The sequence below is a fragment of the Phaenicophaeus curvirostris genome, chromosome 4 (assembly GCF_032191515.1).
Source record: "Phaenicophaeus curvirostris isolate KB17595 chromosome 4, BPBGC_Pcur_1.0, whole genome shotgun sequence".
Taxonomy (NCBI): domain Eukaryota; kingdom Metazoa; phylum Chordata; class Aves; order Cuculiformes; family Cuculidae; genus Phaenicophaeus; species Phaenicophaeus curvirostris.
Window position 1 is genome coordinate 77361342 of NC_091395.1, and position 24656 is coordinate 77385997.

At 51.7% G+C, this 24656-nt stretch overlaps 1 protein-coding gene across 7 annotated transcripts in view; it reads left to right on the forward strand.

Annotated features, from left to right (window-relative positions):
- The first annotated feature begins 1093 nt into the window (after positions 1 to 1093).
- The window catches only part of EXOC6B (exocyst complex component 6B), a 304572-nt gene continuing 281009 nt past the window's right edge, over positions 1094 to 24656 (forward strand). For all 7 annotated transcript variants that reach the window (XR_011337398.1, XM_069856623.1, XM_069856625.1 and 4 more), the window contains exon 1: positions 1094 to 1205. Coding sequence is in view for 6 of the 7 variants with exons in the window: in XM_069856623.1 (XP_069712724.1) it covers positions 1108 to 1205 (98 nt within the window). In the remaining variant the exon portion in view is untranslated. The remainder of the gene's footprint in view (positions 1206 to 24656) is intronic.

Genomic DNA, 24656 nt, shown 5'->3' on the forward strand with positions numbered 1-24656 from the left:
GACGTTAGGAAAAAATTCTTTACAGAAAGGGTCACTGGGCACTGGAACAGGCTGCCCAGGGAGGGGGTTGAGTCACCTTCCCTGGAGGGATTTAAGGCACGGGTGGACGAGGTGCTGAGGGACATGGGTTAGTGTTTGATAGGAACGGTTGGACTCGATGATCTGGTGGGTCTCTTCCAACTTGGTTATTCTGTGGTTCTGTGATTCTGTGATCTGAACAGGCTGGACCGCTGGGCTGAGACCAACGGGATGAGGTCTAACAAGGCCAAATGCCAGGTCCTGCACTTGGGGCACAACAACCCTGAGCAGCTCCAGACTAGGAGAAGGCTGGCTGGAAACTGCCTGGAGGAGAAGGACCTGGGGGTGTTGGTTGACAGCGACCGAACGTGAGCCAGCAGTGGCCCAGGTGGCCAAGAAGGCCAATGGCATCTTGGCTTGGATCAGACACGACGTGGCCAGCAGGGCCAGGGAGGTTCTTCTCCCTCTGGACTCGGCACTGGGGAGACCGCTCCTCGAATCCTGGGGTCAGTTCTGGGCCCCTCACCACAAGAAGGATGTTGAGGCTCTGGAGCGAGTCCAGAGAAGAGCAACGAAGCTGGTGAGGGGGCTGGAGAAGAAGAGGAGCAGCTGAGAGAGCTGGGGGTGTTTATCCTGGAGAAGAGGAGGCTGAGGGGAGACCTCATTGCTCTCTGCAACTCCCTGAGAGGAGGTTGTGGAGACGAGGGAGCTGGGCTCTTCTCCCAAGGGACAGGGGACAGGACGAGAGGGAATGGCCTCAAGCTCCACCAGGGGAGGGTCAGGCTGGACACTAGGAAAAAAAATTTCACGGAAAGGGTGATTGGTCCCTGTCCGAGGCTGCCCAGGGAGGGGGTTGAGTCCCCTTCCCTGGAGGGGTTTAAGGGCCGGGTGGCCGAGGCGCTGAGGGCCGTGGGTTAGTGGTCGCGGGGGATGGTTGGACTCGATGACCCGGCGGGTCCCTCCCCAGCCGGCGGTTCCCCGCTGGCTCCCGGCTCCCCGCCTCCCGCACTACATCTCCCGTCGGGCCCGAGGGGCAGGGCCGGGCGGTGCTTCCCCCCCCCCCCCGCCCCCCCCCAGGAAAAGGCGAAGATGGCGGAGCCGGAGAGCCTGGAGACGGCGGCGGAGCACGAGAGGATCCTGCGGGAGATCGAGAGCACCGACACGGCTTGCATCGGCCCCACGCTCAGGTGAGGGGCCTCGGCCTCCGGGAAATGGCGGGGGAGACGCGGAGAACCCTAATAATTCGCGGTCGTTGAGAGCGGGTTCTGCAAGGAGCCCGCAGCCCCTGCCTTCCCCTGCGAGCGGCACCGGCTCCCTCAGCCTCCCTCCCTCCCCCTTCCCGGCGAGGAGAGCATCTCCCTCCTCCCCTGGCTCTGTCCGGGTTGTCCTTGTGGAGCTCCCCGTTTTGTGGCTTCGAGCCTTTTTTGTTTTTCGCAAGGGCAGGGCGGAGTGGTGAAGCCTCGGGGACGGTTCCCATCCCGTCTCTGTTTGCGAACGCCGCTGTTTGCTTAATGGATCCTTTGTTCTCCCGCTGAGCATCTCATCCGAGTGGATCTTGCAGCATCCTTCGGTTTGGGAGGACCTCCTCCTTCACCCCCCTGCTTCCCCCACTCTGGGAACCCCCTTGCTTCAACCCTTGGCTTCCTCCTCTCCGTGGAACCCCCTGCTTTTGAGCCCTTTACTTCTTCCACTGCTCTCTTCCCTGCTTGGAACCTCCTGCTTCCCCCCCCCTCCTTCCCCCCCCCTCCTCTTTGGAACCCCTTGTGTGAACCTCTCCTCTTTGGAACCCCCTGTGTGAACCCCTCCTCTTTGGAACCCCCTGCGTGAACCCCTCCTCCTTGGAACCCCCCCTGTATGAACCCCTCCTCTGTGGGAACCCCTCCTCCTTGGAACCCCCCCTGCGTGAACCCCTCCTCCTTGGAACCCCCCCTGCGTGAACCCCTCCTCCTTGGAACCCCCCCTGCGTGAACCCCCCCTGCGTGAACCCCTCCTCTTTGGAACCCCCCCTGCGTGAACCCCTCCTCTTTGGACCCCCCCCTGCGTGAACCCCTCCTCTTTGGAACCCCCCCTGCGTGAACCCCTCCTCTTTGGAACCCCCCCTGCGTGAACCCCTCCTGTTGTGAACCCCTCCTGTTTGGAACCCCCCCTGCGTGAACCCCTCCTGTTTGGAACCCCCCCTGCGTGAACCCCTCCTGTTTGGAACCCCCCCTGCGTGAACCCCTCCTGTTTGGAACCCCCCCTGCGTGAACCCCTCCTGTTTGGAACCCCCCCTGTGTGAACCCCTCCTGTTTGGAACCCCCCCTGCGTGAACCCCTCCTGTTTGGAACCCCCCCTGCGTGAACCCCTCCTCCTTGGAACCCCCCCACATGAACCCCTCCTCCTTGGAACACCCTGCCCTGTGGGACCCCCTCCTCCTTGGAACACCCTGCCCTGTGGGACCCCCTCCTCCTTGGACCCCCCCTTTCTCGACCCCCTCCTCCTTGGACCCCCCCTTTCTCGACCCCCTCCTCCTTGGACCCCCCCTTTCTCGACCCCCTCCTCCTTGGACCCCCCCTTTCTCGACCCCCTCCTCCTTGGACCCCCCCTTTCTCGACCCCCTCCTCCTTGGACCCCCCCTTTCTCGACCCCCTCCTCCTTGGACCCCCCCTTTCTCGACCCCCTCCTCCTTGGACCCCCCCTTTCTCGACCCCCTCCTCCTTGGACCCCCCCTTTCTTGACCCCCTCCTCCTTGGAACCCCCTGTATGAACCCCCACTGTGGGAACCCTCCTCCTTGGAACCCACCCCTGCTCGACCCCCTCCTCCTTGGAACCCCCCCCTGCTCGACCCCCTCCTCCTTGGAACCCCCCCCTGCTCGACCCCCTCCTCCTTGGAACCCCCCCCTGCTCGACCCCCTCCTCCTTGGAACCCCCTGCTCGACCCCCTCTCTCCTTCCACAGTCTGAACCTCCAAGCTCTGTTCCTGCTGCCCCAGGAGCGCAGAGGGATGCAAGGTCCAGGTTCCAGCCCAGGAGCGCTGGTCCTGTGCTTTTCCTTCTCTTCGTCTTCCTTTACCTGCGTCCGGGACTGGCTTTTTAGCCTTTGCAGGATTCTTGTGTGATGCTGGTGGGATTTTTGTGGCATTTCAGAGAAGTTGGTGAAGGGTCTGGAGAACTTGGGTCATGAGAGATGGCTGAGGGACCTGAGGTTGTTGAGTCTGGAGAGAAGGAGGCTGAGGGGAGACCTCATCACTGTCTAAAAGTGCCTGGAAGGAGGTTGTAGCGAGGCAGGTGTTGGTCTCTTCTCCTGAGTGACAAGTGATAGGACAAGAAGAAATGGCCAGGGGAGGTTTAGGTTGGATATCAGGAAAAAATCCTTCATGGAAAGTGTTTTCAGGCCCTGGCAGAGGCTGCTCAGGAGGTGGTGGAGACCTCATCCCAGGAGGGATTTCAAGGATGAGGTTCTCAGGGATGTGGTTTAGTAGTGGACAGGTACGGTTGGACTTGACCTTTGAGAAGGTCTTTTCCAACCAAATAATTCTATGATTGGCTTGTGCTGGCGCTGTTTATCTGAAGGATTAACCACACCTTTTCATTTAACCAAACACTTTTTGTGAGAAATCACATTAAAAAAACCAAAAAAGTGATAATTTGAGTAAGTTACGTACATCTAATTCCTCTTCTTGCTAACCAGACCAGGTACTGTCAGCATCGCTGTCCTGGTGGAAAACCATGGAGTGGATTCAGCAGACTGAAACACTTTATCCCTCCTTCTCCTTCTTTAAAGTAATGTATAAGTTCCCCAAATAACTTCAAATTGAACCCAAAATGTGTTCCTGGCAGCGCTGAGCATGGTGTCCGTGTGACCCTCTGGAAGGTCGGTGGTACAAGCGGGTGGAGGGTATTTATAGCTCCTTCCAGCCAAACTTATCAGGCTGAAGGATGGGGAATGAGAGGTCTGTCACCAGAAATACTCGGCTGCAAAACCTAAATAGTCGCGTTATCGCAAGCTTCAGTTGGGCGTGGGGTTGCGTGTGGCAAAGGGATCGGGGTACCCTCTCGCAGGGCAGCGTGGTGGGTTTTGTGTTCCTTTTCTCAGCTGCTCTGCGTTAGCCCAGGAGCTGCTGAACTGGAAATGACTCTGCCAGGTGAAAGTGTTTAGGTGTAAATGAGGCTGGAACCTCCTCTGCCACCCCCACTGCAACAGCCCTTCCTTGCTTTTCAATATGTGCTTGTAGCCCAGAAACCACCTGGGTCCTGGGTGGTGTCCAGAGCAGAGTGGCCAGCAGGGCAAGGGAGGGGATTCTGCGCCTCTGCTCCTCTCCTGTGAGACCTCATCTGGAGTCCTGTGTCCAGTTCTGGAATCCTCAACATAAGAAGTAGGTGGAGCTGTTGGAACGGGTCCAGAGGAGGCCACAAAGGTGATGTGAGGGCTGGAGAACCTCTCGTATGAGGCCAGGCTGAGAGAGTTGGGGTCGCTCATCCTGGAGAAGAGAAGGCTTCAAGGAGATCTTATAGCAACCTTCCAGTGCCTGAAGGGGCTGCAAGAAAGCTGGAGTGGGGCTGTTCACAAAGGCTTGGAGTGATAGGATGAGGGGGAACGGCTCTAAACTTGAGAGGGGCAGATTTAGTCTAGATATAAGGAGGAATTTCTTCACCATGAGGGTGTTGAGGCCCTGGCCCAGGTGGCTCAGGAAAGCTGTGTCTGCCCCATCCCTGGAGGTGTTCAAGCCCAGGTTGGATGGGGCCTTGAGCAGCCTGATCTACTGGAAGGTGTCCCTGCCCGTGACAGGGGGGTTGGAACTGGGTAATCTTTAAGGTCCCTTCCGACCCAAACTATTCAATGAATGTATCTGCTTTATCTTAAATGACTCGGGTGATTGTCTTTAAAAAATAAATGGGTTTAGGCTGTTTGGCTTGCAGTAATGCTGCAGCACAGGCACAAACAGAAGCAACTGGGGAGCAATGGGGCACTGGATTTATCTTCAAAGGTAAAACTCTGTGGTAGGGGATGCTGAGAGTGAGATTTGTTAGCAAAACTGAAAAAACTGGTTTGAATGTCTGGGAACTGCCAGAACGAACAGTGTGGGTGGGTTTGTTTTTTTTTTCCATTTCCTAGAACCAAGCGTAGTTGATCTTGTTTCTTTATATTAAAGTTAGGTGAGGAGTTGGGCTTAAAGTCCTTCTTTGCATACCCACAGAAGGAACACTAATAAGCGTCTGGGGCAGAGAAAGGTTTGTGCTTTGCCAGCGTTAACTGTTAGACTATAGTGGTTTTTGTCTTTTGAGCTGAAGTAGGATCAGTTTTGTGACTTCAGCTCGGTTTCCTCTGAGTAACTTCATTTTCTGAAAGTTAACTGCGTGTTTTTCAGACAAAGTTTCTGTCTAGAAGTGATAACGCGGCGTACTGGGAAGCAGAAAGGCCAAGGCTTGTCTTTATTGCTACAAAAACCAAGGTCATCCTTGAGCTGGTGGAGCTGTAAGTCAGATGCAAAAAGGGCTGCACCTGCAGGGCGGAGAGAACAGGAGAGGTGACCCTGAACTGACCACCAGAGGATTCCATCCCGTAGACATAACACTCGGGATGAAACTGAGAGATCATGAGGGTTTTGCTCTCTTCTTCAATGCTTGATGTCCAGTGAGGATCTGGTCTGTCTCTGAGCACCTCATCCCACATCTTTGTGTTCCTGAATCTGGTTTCTAAGCTCAGCTCCCTCCTCACCTCAGACCTTTTCCCTCGTGTCTGCTCTGCAGCATCTCTGGTGACGTGGAGTCATCGAGGGGTGGATGGGGGTGCAATTTCATATATTTTATTATTTTCTCATGATATTCCTTATCACTGTTTCGTTAACGCTGTAGTTGTGGTTTCCAGCCCACAAGTCTTTTTCTCTCATTACTCATTTGTCTTGTGAGACCTCATCTGGAGTATTGTGTCCAGTTCTGGAATCTTCAACATAAGAAGGAAAATGGGTTGTTGGAGCGGGTCCAGAGGAGGCTACAAAGATGATCAGAGGGCTGGAGAACCTCCTGTACGAGGACAGGCTGAGAGAGTTGGGGCTGTTCAGCCTGGAGAAGAGAAGGCTCAGAAGAGACTTTATAGTGACCTTCCAGTACCTGAAGGGGCTTCAAGAAAGCTGGGGAGGGACTGTTCACAAAGGCTCGTGGTGATAAGATGAGGGGCAATGGGTATAAACTGGAGAGGAGTGGATTTAGACTGGGCATAAGGAGGATTTTCTTCTCTGTGAGAGCGGTGAGGTGCTGGAAGAGGTTGCCCGGGGAAGTTGTGGCTGCCCCATCCCTGGAGGTCTTCAAATCCAAGTTGGATGGGACCTTGGACAGCCTAATCTCGTGGGATGTGTCCCTACCCATGGCCGGGGGTTGGAACTGGATGATCTTTAAGGTCCCTTCCAACCCAAACTGTTCTATGATTCTATAATTTCTCCTTCTTTGGGGGTGAAGAGATTTGGGAGCCCAACTGCTCAGTTTTAGCTGCCAAAATTGGCCAGACTGGGGCTAAACAGTGGTACTTCATCAGGAGTGTAATTAATGATAAGCAATACCTGCTGCCAGGATTTTTAGAGTTGAAGCTAGACCTGCTCAGGCTAAACATGATGTGCTGGAGAGTCCGGAAAAGAAGATGATGGAAACTTTTAAGAGAGGTGACTCACTTCTTGTAGGCATCATGGAAGAAATGTGTCTTCAGGAGCCAGGCTGGCTTCCCTTCGGAGACAGCAATTCAGAAATAGGCTGGGCAGCCGCGTTCCTGCTGCCAGCGAGGGTTTGTTTGCAGAATTGAGCTTTTATCTCTTACTACCTCAGCAGAGTGAGATATTCTGAGCGCAGCCGCTCCGTGTTGTCCTGCTGCGGCGCTCAAGGCTGAGTTGCTGCTATCGGAGGGGTTAAGATGTTAAATTTGAAGACCAACTAATTAAACTGTCTGGGTGGGTTTGTGTCCCACCCAGCGGGGAGAGTGTTGGAAAAACAGCAAGTGTAGTAATTCTCGCCTTGGGGCAAGGCAAGGATGAGATGCCTCTTGAAGTCCCTTCCAGCCCTGTTTTTCTGCTCTGTTCTGGCTGTGATTTTGGGAGCTGGTGGCCTGGGACTCCATTGTGCCGGGCGCTGTGCAGATGTGGGATGAATCCCTCAAGGAGAAGGAGTTTGTTCTAAATCGGAAACGGGAGACGAGGGCATGTGAGGAAGCGTTGCGACAGCCTTGGTGTGTGTGATGAGCTGCGCCGGTCTCATCTTGCTCTGCTGGTGGCTCCATCGAGGTGTCTTCTCTTTCCCAGCAGCGAATGTTGTTGAGTTTGAAGGAGCGAATTCAGTGAGTCTTTGTGGGGATCCCTGTGAGTCTGTGGTGGTCCTGAAATCAAAATAATCCACTTCAGGATGCCTTTCCTGCTATTCAACCTCTACTAATTATATCCATTGCTCCAAATTCCACTTCCTTCTGCTGCTCTAATTCCTCTTTTTTTTTTCCTCTCATCTTACACTTCTTGGTTTTGCAAAGTATTTTTGGATCCCCTCTCTGTATCGAGGCTCCGAAGAATCATTTCATTCTGCAGGATCAGATAACCTTCTAGGGGAAAGAAATTCCTTGCTTAAAACCACCTCTTGACTGAGCTGTGACACCCGAGTCCTCTAATTTTTATTACACGCAATTAACCAATGAGGTTTGTTGCTCCTCGGTGAGCTTTTTTCGGTTGCTGCAGCTTTTGGTGGTTTTATAGTGATGGGAAGCCGGTGATGGTCTGTAGTGTTGGAGCTGCGGTTGCCGTAAGCGCTGATGGACAGATGCCTCTGTGATTTGTCATCGAAGTCACTCTTTGAGATGAGGGTGGTCCCTCACCATGAGCTCAGGCAGCGTTTGCCAGCTGCTTGCCCTGAAATATCTCACTTTTGATACGCAGAGATCGCTTTATTGCCTGGCTGATGCTGTTGTACTTTCTGCTGTGGTTCACTTGTTTTCTCCCTTTGTACAGTGTGGCTTGTTTTGTGCTGGATTGTAGAATCAGAATAGAATGGATTGGGTTGGAAGGGACCTTAAAGATCATCCAGTTCCAACCCTTGCCATGGGCTGGGACACCTCCCACTAGGTGAGGCTGCTCCATCCAACGTGGCCTTCAACACCTCCAGGGATGGGGCAGCTACAACTTCCCTGGGCAACCTGTGCCAGCTCCTCACCACCCTCAGAGTGAAGAAATTCTTCCTTAAGTCTAGTCTAAATATGAATCTCTCCAGTTTATCCCCATTGCCTCTCGTCCTGTCACCATGAGCCTTTGTGAACAGTCCCTCCTCAGCTTTCCTGGAGCCCCTTCAGGTACTGGAAGGTCGCTATAAGGTCTCCTCTGAGCCTTCTCTTCTCAAGCCCATCTCTCTCAGCCAGTCCTCATATTGAAGGTGTTCCAGCCCTGTGATCATCGTTATAAGTGATCGACTCAAACTGGGGTGGAATAAAGGCTGAAGAAACAGGGTCTCGTGTGTCGCCCCATAAACATGGGCTGTAAACTTCACCCACTTCTCGCTGTGCTCAGCCCCTCAACTCGGAGTCCGTGTTAAACCCCAGGTCTTGCTTTCAGCCTGCAGTCGTTTCACTGTCCTTTTAACACCTGGTGCCTCCTCGCAGTTAAAATGCAGCCTCGTATTTTCAAGTCACTTCTTAATCTTCTTTGCAGCGTGAGCTCAGCCAATCTGTCGCTCCTGAAAACCCTTCTCCTGCTCTCGAGCTGCATTTGCAGCTTTTTGAGATTGACGGAGGATTTTTAAGCAGCATTTAGATGAATTATAAAAGCCCCATCGGGCTGTGCAGGCGTGGTTACAGTATTCCTGCCACCTCCTCAGCACTGTAGATGCTGATGAAGTCCCATCAGTGCTGTGGTGGCCCCCTGCTTGCGTGCTGATGGGCTGGAGTAGCAATTTTCCACAGTCTTACAACAGGAATTGTTACTTCACACCGAGTTATTTTCTAATAGAATCATGGAATGGTTTGTGTTGGAAGCAACCTCAAAGCCCATCCAGTTCCAACTCCTTGCTTCCATAGACAGGGACACCTCTCATTGGATCAGGTTGCTCCAAGCCCCATCTGACCTGGCCTTGAACACCTCCAGGGATGGGGCAGCCACAGCTTTCCTGGGCAACCTGGGCCAGGGCCTCCCCACCCTCATAGTGAAGAATTCCTTCCTAAGATCTCATCTCAATCTCCTCTCTTTCAGCTTCAAACCGTTCCCTCTCATCCTATCCCTGCCCTCCCTGATCAAGAGCCCCTCCCCAGCTCTCCTGGAGCTCCTTCAGGTTCTGGGAGGCTGCTCTAGGGTCTCCTTGAAGCCTTCTCCAGGCAGAACAAGAGAGAAGAGGAGGCTGAGGGGAGACCTCATTGCTCTCTCCAACTCCCTGAAAGGAGGTTGTGGAGAGGAGGGAGCTGGGCTCTTCTCGCAAGGGACAGGGGACAGGACGAGAGGGAATGGCCTCAAGCTCCACCAGGGGAGGGTCAGGCTGGACATGAGGAAAAAAATTTTTCACAGAAAGGGTGATTGGGCAGTGGCAGAGGCTGCCCAGGGAGGGGGTTGAGTCACCTTCCCTGGAGGGGTTTAAGGGACGTGTGGATGAGATGCTGAGGGCCATGGTTTAGTGTTTGATGGGAATGGTTGGACTCGATGATCTGGTGGGTCTTTTCCAATCTAGTGGTTCTACGAATCAAATCTTGGGAGCACAGTTGTTTGTAGCTACGACTCCTCCTTGACACCCCTTTATCTTTACGCTCGGTTCCCCTGTGGCTCGAGGTGCTGGGCAGGGTCAGGGTTTCGAAGGGATTGTTCTCTACGACTCCCTGATTTCATGGTCTGTCACCCTGCCAGCTTTTGTCCTCGGCGAGTTACAACGTTGGTCTCTTGGTTTCCTTTCAGGTACGTGTTTGCTTTCTGGGCTGTTCCTTAGTGGTTGAGATTTCTCTCGGGTTGGGACTGGTAACAGCTTCTTTGGGAAACTGGGAATTGTCGGATCGCAGACAGCGATTAATCGCCCGCTCTGTGCTTCTGTATGGACCCCCCTTTTTGATAGGAGGTTTGTTTCTGCTAATTATGTGTGTTGGGAGCAATTACAATGTTGTTTGACCCAGGGCTGAAAATAAGCGCACTCGTTAGGGTAGCATTTCCACTAAGCGGCTCTTGACTGCGATTAAAATCAGGCCGTAATTAAGCTTTATTTCCTAAATCCTTTATCACCTCTTCCATGACCGTGTCCGGCATTAGCATTAGTGGAACCACCTCCAGCTTGCAGTGTTCATCCCCTGCCTGGCACCTGCTCCCAGACCCAGATTCATCCTAAACAACAGAGACAGAGGGCCTTGACTGCAATATTTTAGGGTTCTGAGTCTCCTGGCTTGTATGCTTGATGAGAAATGTTCTTATTAAGGCCTAATTAACCTCATCTCCCATAGGGATGTTGCCTTAAGTCCTTCTTGGTACCCTTGGGCTCTGCCTGGCCGTGTGAGGACGTATCCAGTACCTGAGCTGGCTGTATGGGAGCCAGAAGCCCTGTTGCTCCATCCCATCTCACTGACATCTTCAAGGTCCCTTCCAAGCCAAACCGTTCTATGATTTCAAGATTCTCTGTTCCCATGTCATTCAGGTTTCTGGTGTTGAAAATCCAAGCCTTTGCTTTTAGACATAAACTTAAAGATGGGGTCCAGCAAACACTGGGACTCCTTTTTGGACCCTCTGACCTCCCCAGCATCTCCTTAGCTGGAAGATGCATCATTAGTACAAGCCCTGTGGTGAACCTGGCTGGAAAATGGACCCGATTAGCAAAATAACCCAGCTAAAAATGGTTTCCTGTAATACAGCTCTGCATCGATGTGTTTAGCTGCGTGACAGCACGAGTGGGGGCAATGGAGCTGGTAGAGCACAAGTCTTGTGAGGAGCGGCTGAGGGACCTGGGGTTGCTTAGTCTGGAGAAGAGGCAGCAGAGACCTCATCGTTCTCTGTAGCTCCCTGAAAGGAGGTTGTAGTGAGGTGGACATTGATGTCTTCTCCCAAGGAATGAGTGGTAGGACAAGAGCAAATGGCCTCAGGTTGTTCCAAGAGGGGTTTAAATTGGATATTAGGGATAATTTCTCTACTGCAAGAGTGGCAAAACTGCCTGGGGAAGTGGTGGAGTCTCCATTTCTGAAGAGGTTCAAAAAGTGTGTAGCTGTGGCACTTGAGGACATGGTTCGTTAGGCACGGTGGGTTTGGGTGACGGTTGGACTGGATGAGCTTAGAGTTTTTTCCAACCTTAATGATTCTTTACTGTTTCCAGCCCAGGGACGAGGTGGTGCGGGGATGGGAGCAAGGGGTTTGGGGTGGCAAGAGTTGAGATTGAGTCTTTCTAGACTTGGGAAAGCTCAGTGAGTTTGTCCAGCCTTAGGGTAACTTGCTCTGTGCTTCCTGATCCGTAGCCACTGACACGGGCTCATCCCAGCTGCCGGTGGTAGTCGGGGCTCCGGGCTGGGTTTTGATGGGCCAGTATTGGCTTCAGCAGTTTTCCTCTTTCATTTGCCCTTCCCAAATGCTGGTGTGGCACGGGATTCATGTGCTTAAACACCACCCTCCCCCTTCCTACCTCATCTGAGTTCCTTTTGCAGCTGAATCAGTTTTCCCCCACTTCATCGTAGGATCATAGAACGATTTAGGTTGGAAGGGACCTTAAAGGTCATCTAGTTCCAAGCCTCCTGCCAGGTGTAGGGACAACTCCCATTGGACCGGACTGCTCCAACCTGGCCTTGGACATCTCCAGGGCTTGTTTTGTGGCTTCTCGACTGGCATGAGGGGTTTTATGGCAGGACACCACATCTATTAGGTGTCCAACATCCATGAATGTGGCCTTGTCCTTCTTCCATGAGCTGCTTACGCTCCCTTCACCTGGTAGAAGGCACTTGGATGAGGTTGGAGACTGTAACTGGTGTCTAGTGGGTTGGGTGCTTATGGAAACCATGACACGTCAAGGAGCTGGAGCAGCAATTTGGGTCTTCTGGGTTGGGCGCTCATGGAAACCATGACACATCAAGGAGCTGGAGCAGTGGTTTGAGTCTTCTGGGTTGGGTGCTAAGGATGAAGGCTGGTCCAGAGGCTGCAGTGGGCGAGATGAGGATAACAGTCTGCGTTACAGATGTGGAGTGAGGAGTGATGACAGGAGTCTGGCTTCACAGCTTCCCTATTTGTGTGTTGGAGCAGAGGAGTGAGGATGGTGCAGTGTCCCATCACTCTTGCAACAACCTTCACTGGTTGTGGAGGGCTGCAATCGCTACCATCTGTCCTTCAGCTGAGCCTGTCTTTGGTGAGGAAAGAGGAAGGAGACCCTAGATCTGGTCTGAGTTGATGCAGACCATCTCTCACATGTGCTAGGGCTGGGACAGAAGCGTCTTCTTGAGGTCCCAGCCACAGTAAGGACTGCAGAGCGTCTGAAAATCGTACAAGGTATCTGAAATGAGGCTGAATACTGTGAAAACTGGTGGTACTGGTCGACAGTGGCTGAAGATAAGCCAGCGGTGTACTCGGGTGGCCAAGGCGGCCAGCAGCATCCTGGCTTGGATCAGCCATGGTGTGGCCAGCAGGAGTAGGGAAGGGATTGTGTCCCCGTACTTGGCACTGGTGAAGCTGCATCTCAAATCCTGGGTTCAGTTTTGGGCCCCTCACTCCAAGAAGAAGATTGAGAGGCTGGAGTGTGTCTAGAGAAGGGAACGGAGCTGGGGTAGAGTCTGGGGAACAAAGGTTATTGGAATGCCTGAGGGACTTGGGGAAGCTCAGTGTGGAAAAAAGGAGACTGAGGGGAGAGCTCATTGTCTTCTGCAACTCTCCAAAAGGAGGTTGTAGTGAGGTGGGTGCTGGTGTCTTCTCCCAGGTAACAAGCGATAGGATGAAATGGCCTCAAGTTGTGCCAGGGGAGGTTTAAATTGGATATTGGGGAAAATGTCTTTACTGAAAAAGCGGGGAAGCTCTAGAAGTGGCTGCCCAGGGCAGTGGTGGAGTCTCCATACCTGGTGGTGTTCTAAACATGTGTGGCTGTGACACTTTGGGACATGATTTAGTAGGCATGGTGGTGTCGGGGTGACAGTTGAACTGCGCAAGGGACAAGAGGAATGGCCTCAAGCTCCACCAGGGGAGGTTTGGGCTTGACATCAGTAAAAAAAATTTCATGGAAAGGGTCATTGGTCCCTGGCAGAGGCTGCCCAGGGAGGGGGTTGAGTCACCGTCCCTGGAGGGGTTTAAGGGACGGGTGGACAAGGTGCTGAGGGACATGGTTTAGTGTTTGCTAGGAATGGTTGGACTCGATGATCTGGTGGGTCTTTTCCAACCTAGTGATTCTATGTGATCCTGGAGGGCTTTTCCAACCTTAACGATTCTATGAACTCGTGTTTAACGGAGCCAGAACTGTACCAAGTTTTGTCCTGACTTTGCACCCTCTTGCATTGTCTTGGCTCCGGTTGTCCCATGTCTCCAAGTCCCATCCCTTTATGTGTTGTGGAACGCCAGCTGCCAGCAAAGCCGCGCTGGGAAGAAACAGCTCAGACCGTCTGGACGCTGCCTGTTGCCCACAGAGCTCACTTGTACCAACTGTAAATTGTCTGCTAATAAAAGCCTTGCAGGAGCTTTTGAAGCATCTTTCAGCCCGTTCTTGTGCCACCCATACAGGGAACTGCCTTCTCCTGAGGATGAGCCTGGCCTTCTGCTCGTCTGCTCGTAATTAAGCGTCTTTTCAAACGCAGTTCTTTGCAGTAGTGCTGGAATTACATTAGCGTTCCCTTCTGGTCAGGCTGATGCTGTTCAGCTCCGAGTTTTGTGTTGTGAAGGAGGAAGAAGTGTCAGGAACTGTGAATAGTCTGGTACCAGGGTTAACGCTCTACTGGGAGATGGACTGATCTGGCGTAGTGTGTGGAGCATCGTCAGCTCTTCCCTGGAGGTACGCTTAATTATTTCTGCTTTTATGGATCCCTTCTCGTTTGCAGTGCTAAGGATCTGCAGGCAGCTCTGGGATGATGAATCCTTGTAATTCTTGTAACCTTCTTATTTCAGTCCTCACCCTGGTGCGATCCAAAGGGAACAACTTTTGCAGAAATGTGCTGCTCGATTATTTACAGCCTGTATTTTCTTGGATTTTCTCGCACAGGTTCGTTCCTTTCTGGAATTTAATGAGTCACTGTCAAAGGACAGATTGTCAAATACTGGTTTCCGTTTTATGGGATCAGGAAATCACAGAATGGTTTGGGTTGGAAGGGACCTTAAAGCCCATCCAGTTCCACTCCCTCTGCTGTGGGCTGGGACACCTCCTGCTGGATCAGGTTGCTCCAAGCTCCATCCAACCTGGCCTTGAACACCTCCAGGGATGGGGCAGCCACAGATTCTCGAGGCAACCTGGCCCAGGGCCTCCCCACCCTCATTGTGAAGAATTTCTTCCTAATGTCTCATCTAAATCTTCCCCTTCCATTTTCAAGCTATTCTCCCTCATCCTATCACTCCGAGCCCTTGGAAAAAGTCCCTCCCCGGGTTTCCTGGAGCCCCTTCAGGTACTGGAAGCTGCTCTAAGGTCTCCCTGGAGCCTTCTCTTCTCCAGGCTGAATAACCCCAACTCTCTCAGCAGTTTTGTGTCTGGGCGCTCAGTAGGTCACTGGATTTATGTCCCTCCTTACCCTCGAGCGCCTCATCTGTGGTGACAGTGGTGGTGTGAGGTCCTGAGCTAGAATCATAGAACCGCTTGGCTGGAGAAGACCTTTAAGATCGAGTCCGAAAGGGGATGTTTTCCTTGAATCTTCAGGGAAAGGCTGCTCTGCTGCTCTGCGGTGTCTCCTGGGGTTGTCACGGTGTGTGACACTTCGGTGGTTCCATCGAGCTGGCAGCTGAGCTTATCTTCAGAGCTTTCTGCTGTCGTCCTCTCCAGGCAGGACAGCAAAGCAGCAGCCTGGGGACTGGCTGATCTCTGCAGGCAGAGCCCCACGGTGTTTCATTCTGCCTGGATTGTTCTTGCCGTCCTACTCTTTTTGACTCTGCTTTTCCTGATTTGAAGGTTTTTTTGGTCTTTTTCTCAACATAAACAGAGTGACTGCTCAGTAACCCTGACTGTCTGAGTCCCCTTCCCAAGGGAGACTAAACATAACCTTTGAGAGAAAACAGCAACAACCAGGATTGCTTCATCTAGAGAAGACAGGGCAGCACACAATTCATCTTCAGATGCAGAATAGACTGTTGAGAGGATGAAGAAAAGCTCTTCTTTAATGCCAGTGTGCAGGCTGGGATTGGAACTCCAAGAGCAGCAGTGGGGATTCAGGATAGATGTGAGGAAAGGCTTTCTGAATGATATCTGGGAAAATCATGGAATGGTTTGGGTTGGAAGGGACCTTAAGGATCACCCCGTTCCACCTCTGTCCTGGGCAGGGACACGTCCCACTGGATCAGGATGCTCAGAGCTCCATCCAACCTGGATTTGAACTCCTCCAGGGATGGGGCAGCCACAGCTTCTCTGGGTAACCTGGGCCAGGGCCTCAGCACCCTCATTGTGAAGAATTTCTTCCTAATGTCTCATCTAAGTCTTCCCCCTTCCAATTTAAAGCCCTTTCCCCTCATCCTATCACTCCAGGCCCTTGGAAAAAGTCCCTCCCCAGCTTTCCTGGAGCACGTTCAGGTACTGGAAGCTGCTCTAAGGTCTCCCTGGAGCCTTCTCTTCTCCAGGCTGAACAACCCCAACTCTCTCAGCTTGACCTCACAGCAGAAGTTCTCCAGCCCTTTCACCACCTCCTTGGCCTCCTCTGAACCCGTTCCAACAGTTCCATGTCCTTCTTACCCTGGGGATTCCAGAATTGAGCACGGATCCCAGGTGGGATCTCATGAGAGCAGAGCAGAGAGGGAGAATCCCCTCTGGCCCTGCTGCTTTGGATGCAGCCCAGGATGCAATCACCTTTCTGGTCTGTGAGCACGCGTTGCTGGCTCATGTCAAGCTTCTCATCAATCAGCGCCCCAAGTCCTTCTCCACAGGGCTGCTTTCTCATAGCAATGTTCATACTGGTTGCATCAAAAGCGTTTTTTTCACTGTCCCCTCTTTTGAGGATAATTTCGAGTGGGTGCTTTGGTAGAAATGGTTGGACTTGATGATCCAGTGGGTCCTTTCCAACGTAGTGATTCTATGATTCTATGATCAAATCACATTAATCACATCCCGGGGAGGTGGTGGAGTCCCTCTCCCTGGAGGTGTCTAAAAGACAGGTGGATGAAGTGCTCAGGGATCTGGTTTAGTCGTGGACAGGTATGGTTGGACTTGATGATCATAAAGGTCTTTTTGAACCAAATAATTCTATGATTCTATGAAATGGGGCATAGAGCAAACACAGACACAGGCTTCTGAGATCTGGCAGCCTGCGCTTGGGAGACCTTTCAGCACGGTTTTTACTGGCATTTCTCTCTTCAAGAGGTTCCCGTGGATCTTTTCTCCGTGATGGTCCTGTCAATGTGTCCATTTGCTGTGCTCTCGCGTTGGAATGTGTTACACTGAGGAGTTCTGTGGTTTAAATGTTCATTTTGTATTCCTTTAGGGTTTAAGGCTAGGTTTTCTTTGCTAGGAGGAGGTCTAGGCTGTCACAAAGGATTACGAGAAACAGTAACTCGGTCGTATTGCTTTTTGCCTCTTAAGCTCAAGGTTCTTAATTCATTCTGGTCTCCTGGTAAAGCTGCTTTGAATTGCTCGTTATCCCCGTTGCTTTCTTTGGTGTCTTTTCTCATGCGATTGTCACCTTTTTGCGATGATGCTGGGAAGATCAGAGCTGCAGGCAGCGATGAGGCTGCAGATTCCCATCTTGCGATGTGTTAAGTGCTGCAGCAACGCTTTCTGCTTGGCTTTCTCTGCTTGTTCTTGCAGTCGCTGTGGTCTGAGCCATAAAAACGCCTTCAGCTTTGCCCAGTCACGTTTAGTGACTCTGCAGCTTGCAGGGATCTTCTTCAGTGGCTTCTGCAGCGCACAAAGTCGCGATTGTGTTTTCCATCCTCCACTTATATAAGCGAGATATTAGCCTGGCAGCTTCCTGTAACGCACCTTTCATATTCCTGAGCAAACACAACTGTTTGTAGGGGCTGGTTGAAGCATCTTTTGATAACTTCTCGGTCAGCCAGACAAGGTTTGGGGCAGAAACTTCTTAGTTCCATCCAGGAACAAGGAAACCGCTTCTCCAGCTGTTAAACTGTAGAAGAGTTCATAGAACCATAGAATAGTTTGGGTTGGAAGGGACCTTAAAGACTATGCAGTTCCACACCCCACCATGGGCAGGGACACCTCCCATGAGATCAGGCTGCTCCAAGCCCCATCCAACCTGGCCTTGAACACCTCCAGGGATGGGGCAGCCACCACTTCTCTGGGCAACCTGGGCCAGGGTCTCCCCACCCTCAAAGGAAAATATTTCTTCCTAAGATTTCATCTCAATCTCCCCTCTTTAAGCTTAAAAACATTCCCCTTCGTCCTATCCCTGCTTTCCCTGATCAGGAGCCCCTCCCCAGCTTTCCTGGAGCCCCTTTCCATACTGGAAGCTGCTCTAAGGTCTCCCTGGAGCCTTCTCTTCTCCAGGCTGAGCAACCCCAACTCTCTCAGCCTGGCCTTGTATGGGAGGTGCTACAAGCCCTCTGATCATCAGCTCCATGTCCTTCCCATGCTGAGGACTCCAGAACTCGACAGGGGACCCCAGGTGGGGGTCTCACAAGACTGGACCTTATGATCTTCTCCCATGATTTGCTTTCATGCAGATTGTTTTGCAGGAATGCTTTGCTTCCTGGGGTTTGTCCTCTTTAATTTTCCAAAGTTGGAAAACTTTTCTTCTAGTCCTTGGAAGGCTCCTCCGCTGCTGGTTCACCGTGGTGGCTGAGGGTGTGTGTGACTGTTTAAAGCATTTTCACAGTTATTTATGCTCTCAAAGGCAGCAGTATCCTATTTCTTTTATCCATTTCATTGCCACCCACCAGCATTTAATACTCGTAGCTGTTCCTTTTTAATTTCCCTGTTGGGCAGGGAAGAAACGAAGCAGGGAAGAAATGAAGCAGCATGTTGGGTTTTTTTTTTTCCTTTGTAGCGATGTGTGACAGTAACTGTTTTCTTTCTGCTTTCCTGCTCCCACAAAGGTGCTTGGATCCACGTGTTTTGACCCAAATCTTGCAGAGCACTCATCATTACTTCTGAACGCTTCAAAGGATTTGAAGGTTTACCAGCCAAGTTTGCTGATGACATGAAACTGGGGCGAGCTGTTGATGCTCTTGAGGGTGAAGAGGCCCCTCATCCACATGAAGGTTGCCTAGAGAAGTCATGGATACCCGATCCCTGGAGGGGTTCAAGACTAGGTTGGATGGGGCTTGGAGCAGTCTGGTCCAGTGGGAGGTGTCCCTGCCTGTGGCAGGGGGTGGAACTTGATGGTCTTTAAGGTTGCTTCCAACTCAAACCATTCCATGATTCTATGACTGAGCTAAACAATCTGCTGGATGCAACTTTTACAGGGTGGTCCCGCTTCCAGAAAGCTGTAGGGTGGCTGCCGCTGCTTCTTGAAACATCTGGGAATAGGAGTCCAGGCTTCTTGCGGCAGAGCAGGTTCAGATTAGACATCAGGAAAAATGTCTTCATGGAAGGGGTTTTTGGGAGAGGCAGAGGCAGTCCTACCCGGTAGGCAGCAGCACTGAGCGCACACGTGTCCTTTCGTGCCCTGGCTGGGCAAGGAGGAAGCCCTTGGGTGTATTAACAGATGAGGATCTAGCTCAACAGTTGTGTGATGAGCTGTGGCTTAAACTCATCAGCAACTTCTCTCCTAATGAAAGAGGCAGGGGGAGGCCCTGGCCCAGGTTGCCCCAAGAAGCTGTGGCTGCCCCATCCCTGGAGGTGTTCAAGGACAGGCTGGATGAGGCTTTGAGCAGCCTGGTCTGGTGGGAGGTGTCCCTGCTCATGGTAGGGGAGTTGTAACTGGTTGGGCTTTAAGGTCCCTTCTGACCCGACCCATTCTGTGAGTCTGTGAAGAAGTGGTTCTGTCCTCTTGAAAATCCAGTACCAACACGCGAGGGACCGAAGCCCCTTTAGCTCAGGTGCCCCATAAACATTTTGGAGATGCTCCACTTCACCCTTTTTGCCAAGAGGGTGAGGGTGCTGGTAGGGCTGCAGTAACCTCACTGCCTCTGTGACCCCTCGCGTGGGCCAGCCTGCTGCTGATTCACGAGTCCAAGAGGAGCTTTTTATTCCATCTCAGCCCTGAAATAGAATCATGGAATGGTTTGGGTTGGAAAGGACCTTAAAAGCCCAGCCAGCTCCAGCCCCTGCCATGGACAGGGACACTTCACGCTGGACCAGGCTGCTCGAAGCCCCATCCATCCTGGCCTTGAACACCTCCAGGGATGGAGCCAGTTTCTCTCCACCCTCAAAGGAAAACATTTCTTCCTAAAATCTCATCTCAGTCTCTCCTCTTTCGGCTTCAAACCATTCTCCTGTCCTGTCCCTGGACTCCCTGTTAAAAAGCCCCTCCCCAGCTTTCCTGGAGCCCCTATCTGTCGTGGAAGCTGCTCTGAGGTCTCCTTGGAGCCTTCTCTTCTCCAGGCTGAACAACCCCAACTTTCTCAGCCTGGTCTTGTAGATGCTCCAGCCCTTGGATCATCTTCGTGGCCTCGTCTGGTCCCATTCCAACAGTTCCATCTCCTTGTTTTCCTTGCTGTGACAAGGACAGCTCTGAACATCCCCCCGTGTCGTACCTTCTGCAGATGTCGGGGTCGCAGACTCGCAAGGCGACAGCGCGGGGTGCGTGGGTGTGACTGACGCTTTGCTGTGCACTCGCTGTGAGTTTCAGGCTCGCAAGAGCGAGCAAACAACATCTCCTTAAAATCTGTCAGTGATGTGAAGAGATTAACCAGGTCTCCCATAAAAGTTTCACTGAGAAGCCAAGTGTGGGTTGGTTTTTTTTCCCCTATGGCCATCCAAGAGGAGTAGAAAGGGAAAGGGTGAGTCTAAGGAATAATTTTCCCCTTGTTTGCTGAGAAATAAAGAGCTTCAAAGTAAGATTAAAGGCTGGAAATGTGGAGGCAGCGCTTGGTAGCTCTCTGAGTGAAGGACATGGCTGTAGACCTTGCTGTCGGGTTGGTGTCTCAAAGCCCAAGCAGATGTGGATTTCCTTTCGATTTGATATAATCCTCTGGGAAAGGGTAACCTGGACAGAATGTTTTCTGAGCATAACCCATCAGAAGCTGGTCTTTGCGTTCCTTCTGAAGGATCATTGCTGGGAGGGTGGCATGAGGGTTTAACGAGGCCAAATGCCGGGTCCTGCACTTGGGGCACAACAACCCTGGGCAGCTCCAGACTAGGAGAAGGCTGGCTGGAAACTGCCTGGAGGAGAAGGACCTGGGGGTGTTGGTTGACAGCAACTGAACATGAGCCAGCAGGGGCCCAGGTGGCCAAGGAGGCCAATGGCATCTTGGCTTGGATCAGAAACAGCGTGGCCAGCAGGTCCAGGGAGGTTCTTCTCCCTCTGGACTCGGCACTGGTGAGACCGCTCCTCGAATCCTGGGGTCAGTTCTGGGCCCCTCCCCACAAGAAGGATGTTGAGGCTCTGGAGCGAGTCCAGAGAAGAGCAACGAAGCTGGTGAGGGGGCTGGAGAAGAAGAGGAGCGGCTGAGAGAGCTGGGGGTGTTTATCCTGGAGAAGAGGAGGCTGAGGGGAGACCTCATTGCTCTCTCCAACTACCTGAAAGGAGGTTGTGGAGAGGAGGGAGCTGGGCTCTTCTCCCAGGGGACAGGGGACAGGACGAGAGGGAATGGCCTCAAGCTCCTCCAGGGGAGGTTCAGGCTGGACATCAGGAAAAAGTTTTTCCTGGCAAGGGTGATTGGTCCCTGTCCGAGGCTGCCCAGGGAGGGGGTTGAGTCCCCTTCCCTGGAGGGGTTTAAGGGCCGGGTGGACGAGGTGCTGAGGGACATGGTTTAGTGATTGATGGGAATGGTTGGACTCGATGATCCGGTGGGTCTCTTCCAACCTGGTGATTGTGTGATTCTTGGGTGTTTGAACCACCGCGTGAATCCTTCTTTCTTTGAACCAGAGAGAAATGGACACCAAAAGACTACAATTTAATGTTGAGAGTGAAATGGTGATCTTGAAGGGCTGTTAAATACAGTTATAGAATCGCTAAGGTTGGCAATCATCTCTGAGGTCATCCAGTCCAATGGTCAGCCTAACCCCACCCTGTCTACTAAACAGTGTCATGAAGTGCCACCTTTGCATGGTTTTTGAAGCCCTCCAGGGATGTAAACATCCTCTGGTGCAACTTGAGGCCATTTCTTCTCATCCTGTTGCTTCTTACTTGAGAGAAGAGACCAGCATCTCCTGTATGAGGAAATGCTGAGGAGTTGGAGATGTTCACCCTGGAGAAGAGAAGGCTCCAGGGGGATCTTAGAGCAGCTTGCAGTGCTGAAAGGGGCTCCAGTAAAGTCGGGGAAGGGCTCTTGATCAGAGAGTGCAGGGACAGGACGAGGTGGAACGTTTTGAAGCTGGAAGAGAGGAGAGTGAGATGAGATCTTAGGAAGGAATGTTCTCCTGTGAGGGTGGGGAGGCCCTGGCCCAGGTTGCCCAGAGAAGTGGTGGCTGCCCCATCCCTGGAGGGGTTCAAGGCCAGGTTGGATGGGGCTTGGAGCCCCTGATCCAGTGAGAGGTGTCCCTGCTCATGTCAGGGGGTGGAACTGGATGGGCTTTGAGGTCCCTTCCAACTCAAACTGTTCTATCAGTCTAAGATTCCTTCATGTCTGCTTGCTGACAATTTTTATTTTTTGTAGGGAAATTATGTTGTTAAAGATTTTGAGGTTTTTTTTTTGTTGAGGAAAAGAAACAGCCACCCAAAGAAGAACTCTGGCCTGTGTTGGTCCTGCTTCTTTGCCGTTTCCTACGGAAGCGGCGCCTAAAAATGAACAAGGCTTGTTGGTGTCGTGCCATGGATCGGGCAGCGCCAGACAGATTTGCGTGAGCTTTATTACAGCGAGAATTCCAAAATAGGTGCTGGAAGGGAACTCGATGGATGACACATCCAGAGACTGCAGTGATGTTTGTGTTTTTCTAAAGGCTTTGATTCCTGTTGTGAGGCTGAGCAGAGAATTAACTCTTTTATTACCCTTGTATAGATCTCTTGGCCATTTTTTTGGCTGCTCTTGGTCTTCGCTTGTCCTTTTGCTTGATGTTACTTTTTAAAGTAAATCTAGGAAAGTTTGAAGTTAATAACAAAGCATTTCTGGGAAGTGGAGTCTGAGTTAATTCTCACAAATAGAATCACAGAATCACTAGGCTGGAAAAGAACTTTGAGATCATCAAGCCCATGAATTCCATGCAAAATAACCTTGAACTGAAGTCCTAGAATCATAGAATCACCAGGTTGGAAAAGACCCACTGGATCATTGAGTCCAACCATTCCCATCAGTCACTAACCCATGTCCCTCATCACCTCGTCCACCCGTCCCTTAAACCCCTCCAGGGAAGGAGACTCAACCCCCTCCCTGGGCAGCCTCTGCCAGTGCCCAAGTCTTGTCCTTTCTTATTTTCCTCAAAAGCAGGTATTTGTTGGAGCTGTCTGTGAGGTTAAACACTGTATTTTTAATTGTAGGCTCATTAAGGTTGGAAAAGACCTCTAAGATCATCCAGTCCAACCGTCAGCCCAACATCACCGTGCCTATTAAACCATGTCCCCAAGTGCCACTTCTAAGTGCTTTTTGAACCCCTCCAGGGATGGAGACTCCGCCACTGCCCTGGGCCGCCTCTTCCTATGCTGCACCACTGTTTCAGTAAAGATATTTTCCTGATACCCATTGTAAACTTCGTCACCGTCTCCAGTGAGGGGCTGTTATGACCTGACTAGACTGAAAACCTGAGAAAACCCGTGATAACCACTCAGAAACAGATCAGAAACGTGATCCCATTCATGACTTTTTTGTCTGGTTTTGGTGGAGTGGTGTCTTGCCTGGGGATGGCTTATTTTGCTAAGATCTTTTTTTCACAGAAAGGGTCATTGGTCCCTGGCAGAGGCTGCCCAGGGAGGTGGTTGAGTCACCTTCGCTGGAGGGGTTTAAGGAATGGGTGGACGAGGCGCTGAGGGACATGGGTTAGTGATTGATAGGAACGGTTGGAGGGGTTGCGATGGATGGGTTCAACAAGTCCATGTGTCGAGTCCTCCACCTTGGGTCACAACAACCCCGTGGAGCTCCAGGCTTGGGGAAGAGCAGCTGGAAAGCTGCCTGGACGAGAAGGACCTGGAGGTGTTGGTTGACAGTGGCTGAATGTGAGCCAGCAGTGGCCCAGGTGGCCAAGAAGGCCAATGGCATCTTGGCTTGGATCAGCCACAGTGTGGCTAGTAGGAGCAGGGAAGGGATTGTGGCACTGGGCTCGGCACTGGTGAGGCCACATCTCAAATCCTGGTTTCAATGATTCTTTGAAATCACACAAACAACGCAAATTAACAGATCGGTAATTGCCAGCCCTGCCAGAACAAACACGTAGACCTGCCTGCAAGCTTCCAAACCCACCTCCTCTCTCCCTCCTGCCAGACGGCAAATCTGACATATTAAAACTTGGAAAAGAAGAAAAAAAAAAAAGCCTTCAGAGAAATCATTCTGAAACAGAATTACCTTTAAACTGGCACATTTTTATCCTGCGTCTCTGCCAACGTTAAATTGCATTTTTGTCGTGGTATCTTTCAGCTCCTGGATGGGAATCGATCTGTTTGTATTATCCTTCCCCACCTAGGAGATGCTGTTTCTCCCAGAACTCCTGGCCAACTGCACACCAATGATAAACAAAGTGCTCATTTATTTTACCTTTTCTGAGCAAACAGAGTAAAAAAATGTGAAGGATGTGACACTTTGTGATGTGCTTCAGCTGAAAAACTGTACACGCAGCCTACGCATCTACATCAGCTAAAGGAGAGGATGCGACAGCCACATAGAGTCACGTGGATGGAAAAAAAACCCTTTGAGATCATTGAGTCCTGTGCCTGTCCACTACTAAACTAGATCCCTGAGCTCCTCATCTGGATGGGGACTCCACCGCCTTCCTGGGCAGCCTTTGCAGTGCCCGGTAACCCTTTCAGTGAAGAGATTTTTCCTGATATCCAACCTAAACTTCCCCTGGCACAGCTTGAGGGCGTTTCCTCTTTGTCCTATGACTTTTTACTTGGGAGAAGAGACCAATCCCCACCTCGCGCTAACCTCCTTCCAGGCAGTTGTAGACAGTGATGAGGTCTCCCCTCAACCTCATTCAGACTAAACAACCCCAGGGCCCTCAGCCACGTCTCATAACCCTTGTTCTCCAGCCCCTTCCTCAGCTCTGTTCCCTTCTCTGGACGTGCTCCAGCCCCTCAATGTCCTTGGAGTGAGGGGTCCAAAACTGAACCCAGGATTTGAGGTGTGGCCTTACCAGCGCCGTGTACCCGGGGGTGATCAAAGTGTCTTGGACAGGGGAAAGCCAAAGGACTCTCTTCCCACCCAGTGACAAATCTCCTTAGGCAGCGCCCGGCAGTTGCATAAAGCAACCATGGAAACAAGGATGCTCAAAGATCAAGTAGCTCCATTGAGGAGGGATCTTGGGGACGTTGATATGGGGTTCTTGGGACTCTTTGCTCGCAATGAGCTCTTCTCTCTCTCTGTTGTGGGACTTTAGTCCTTT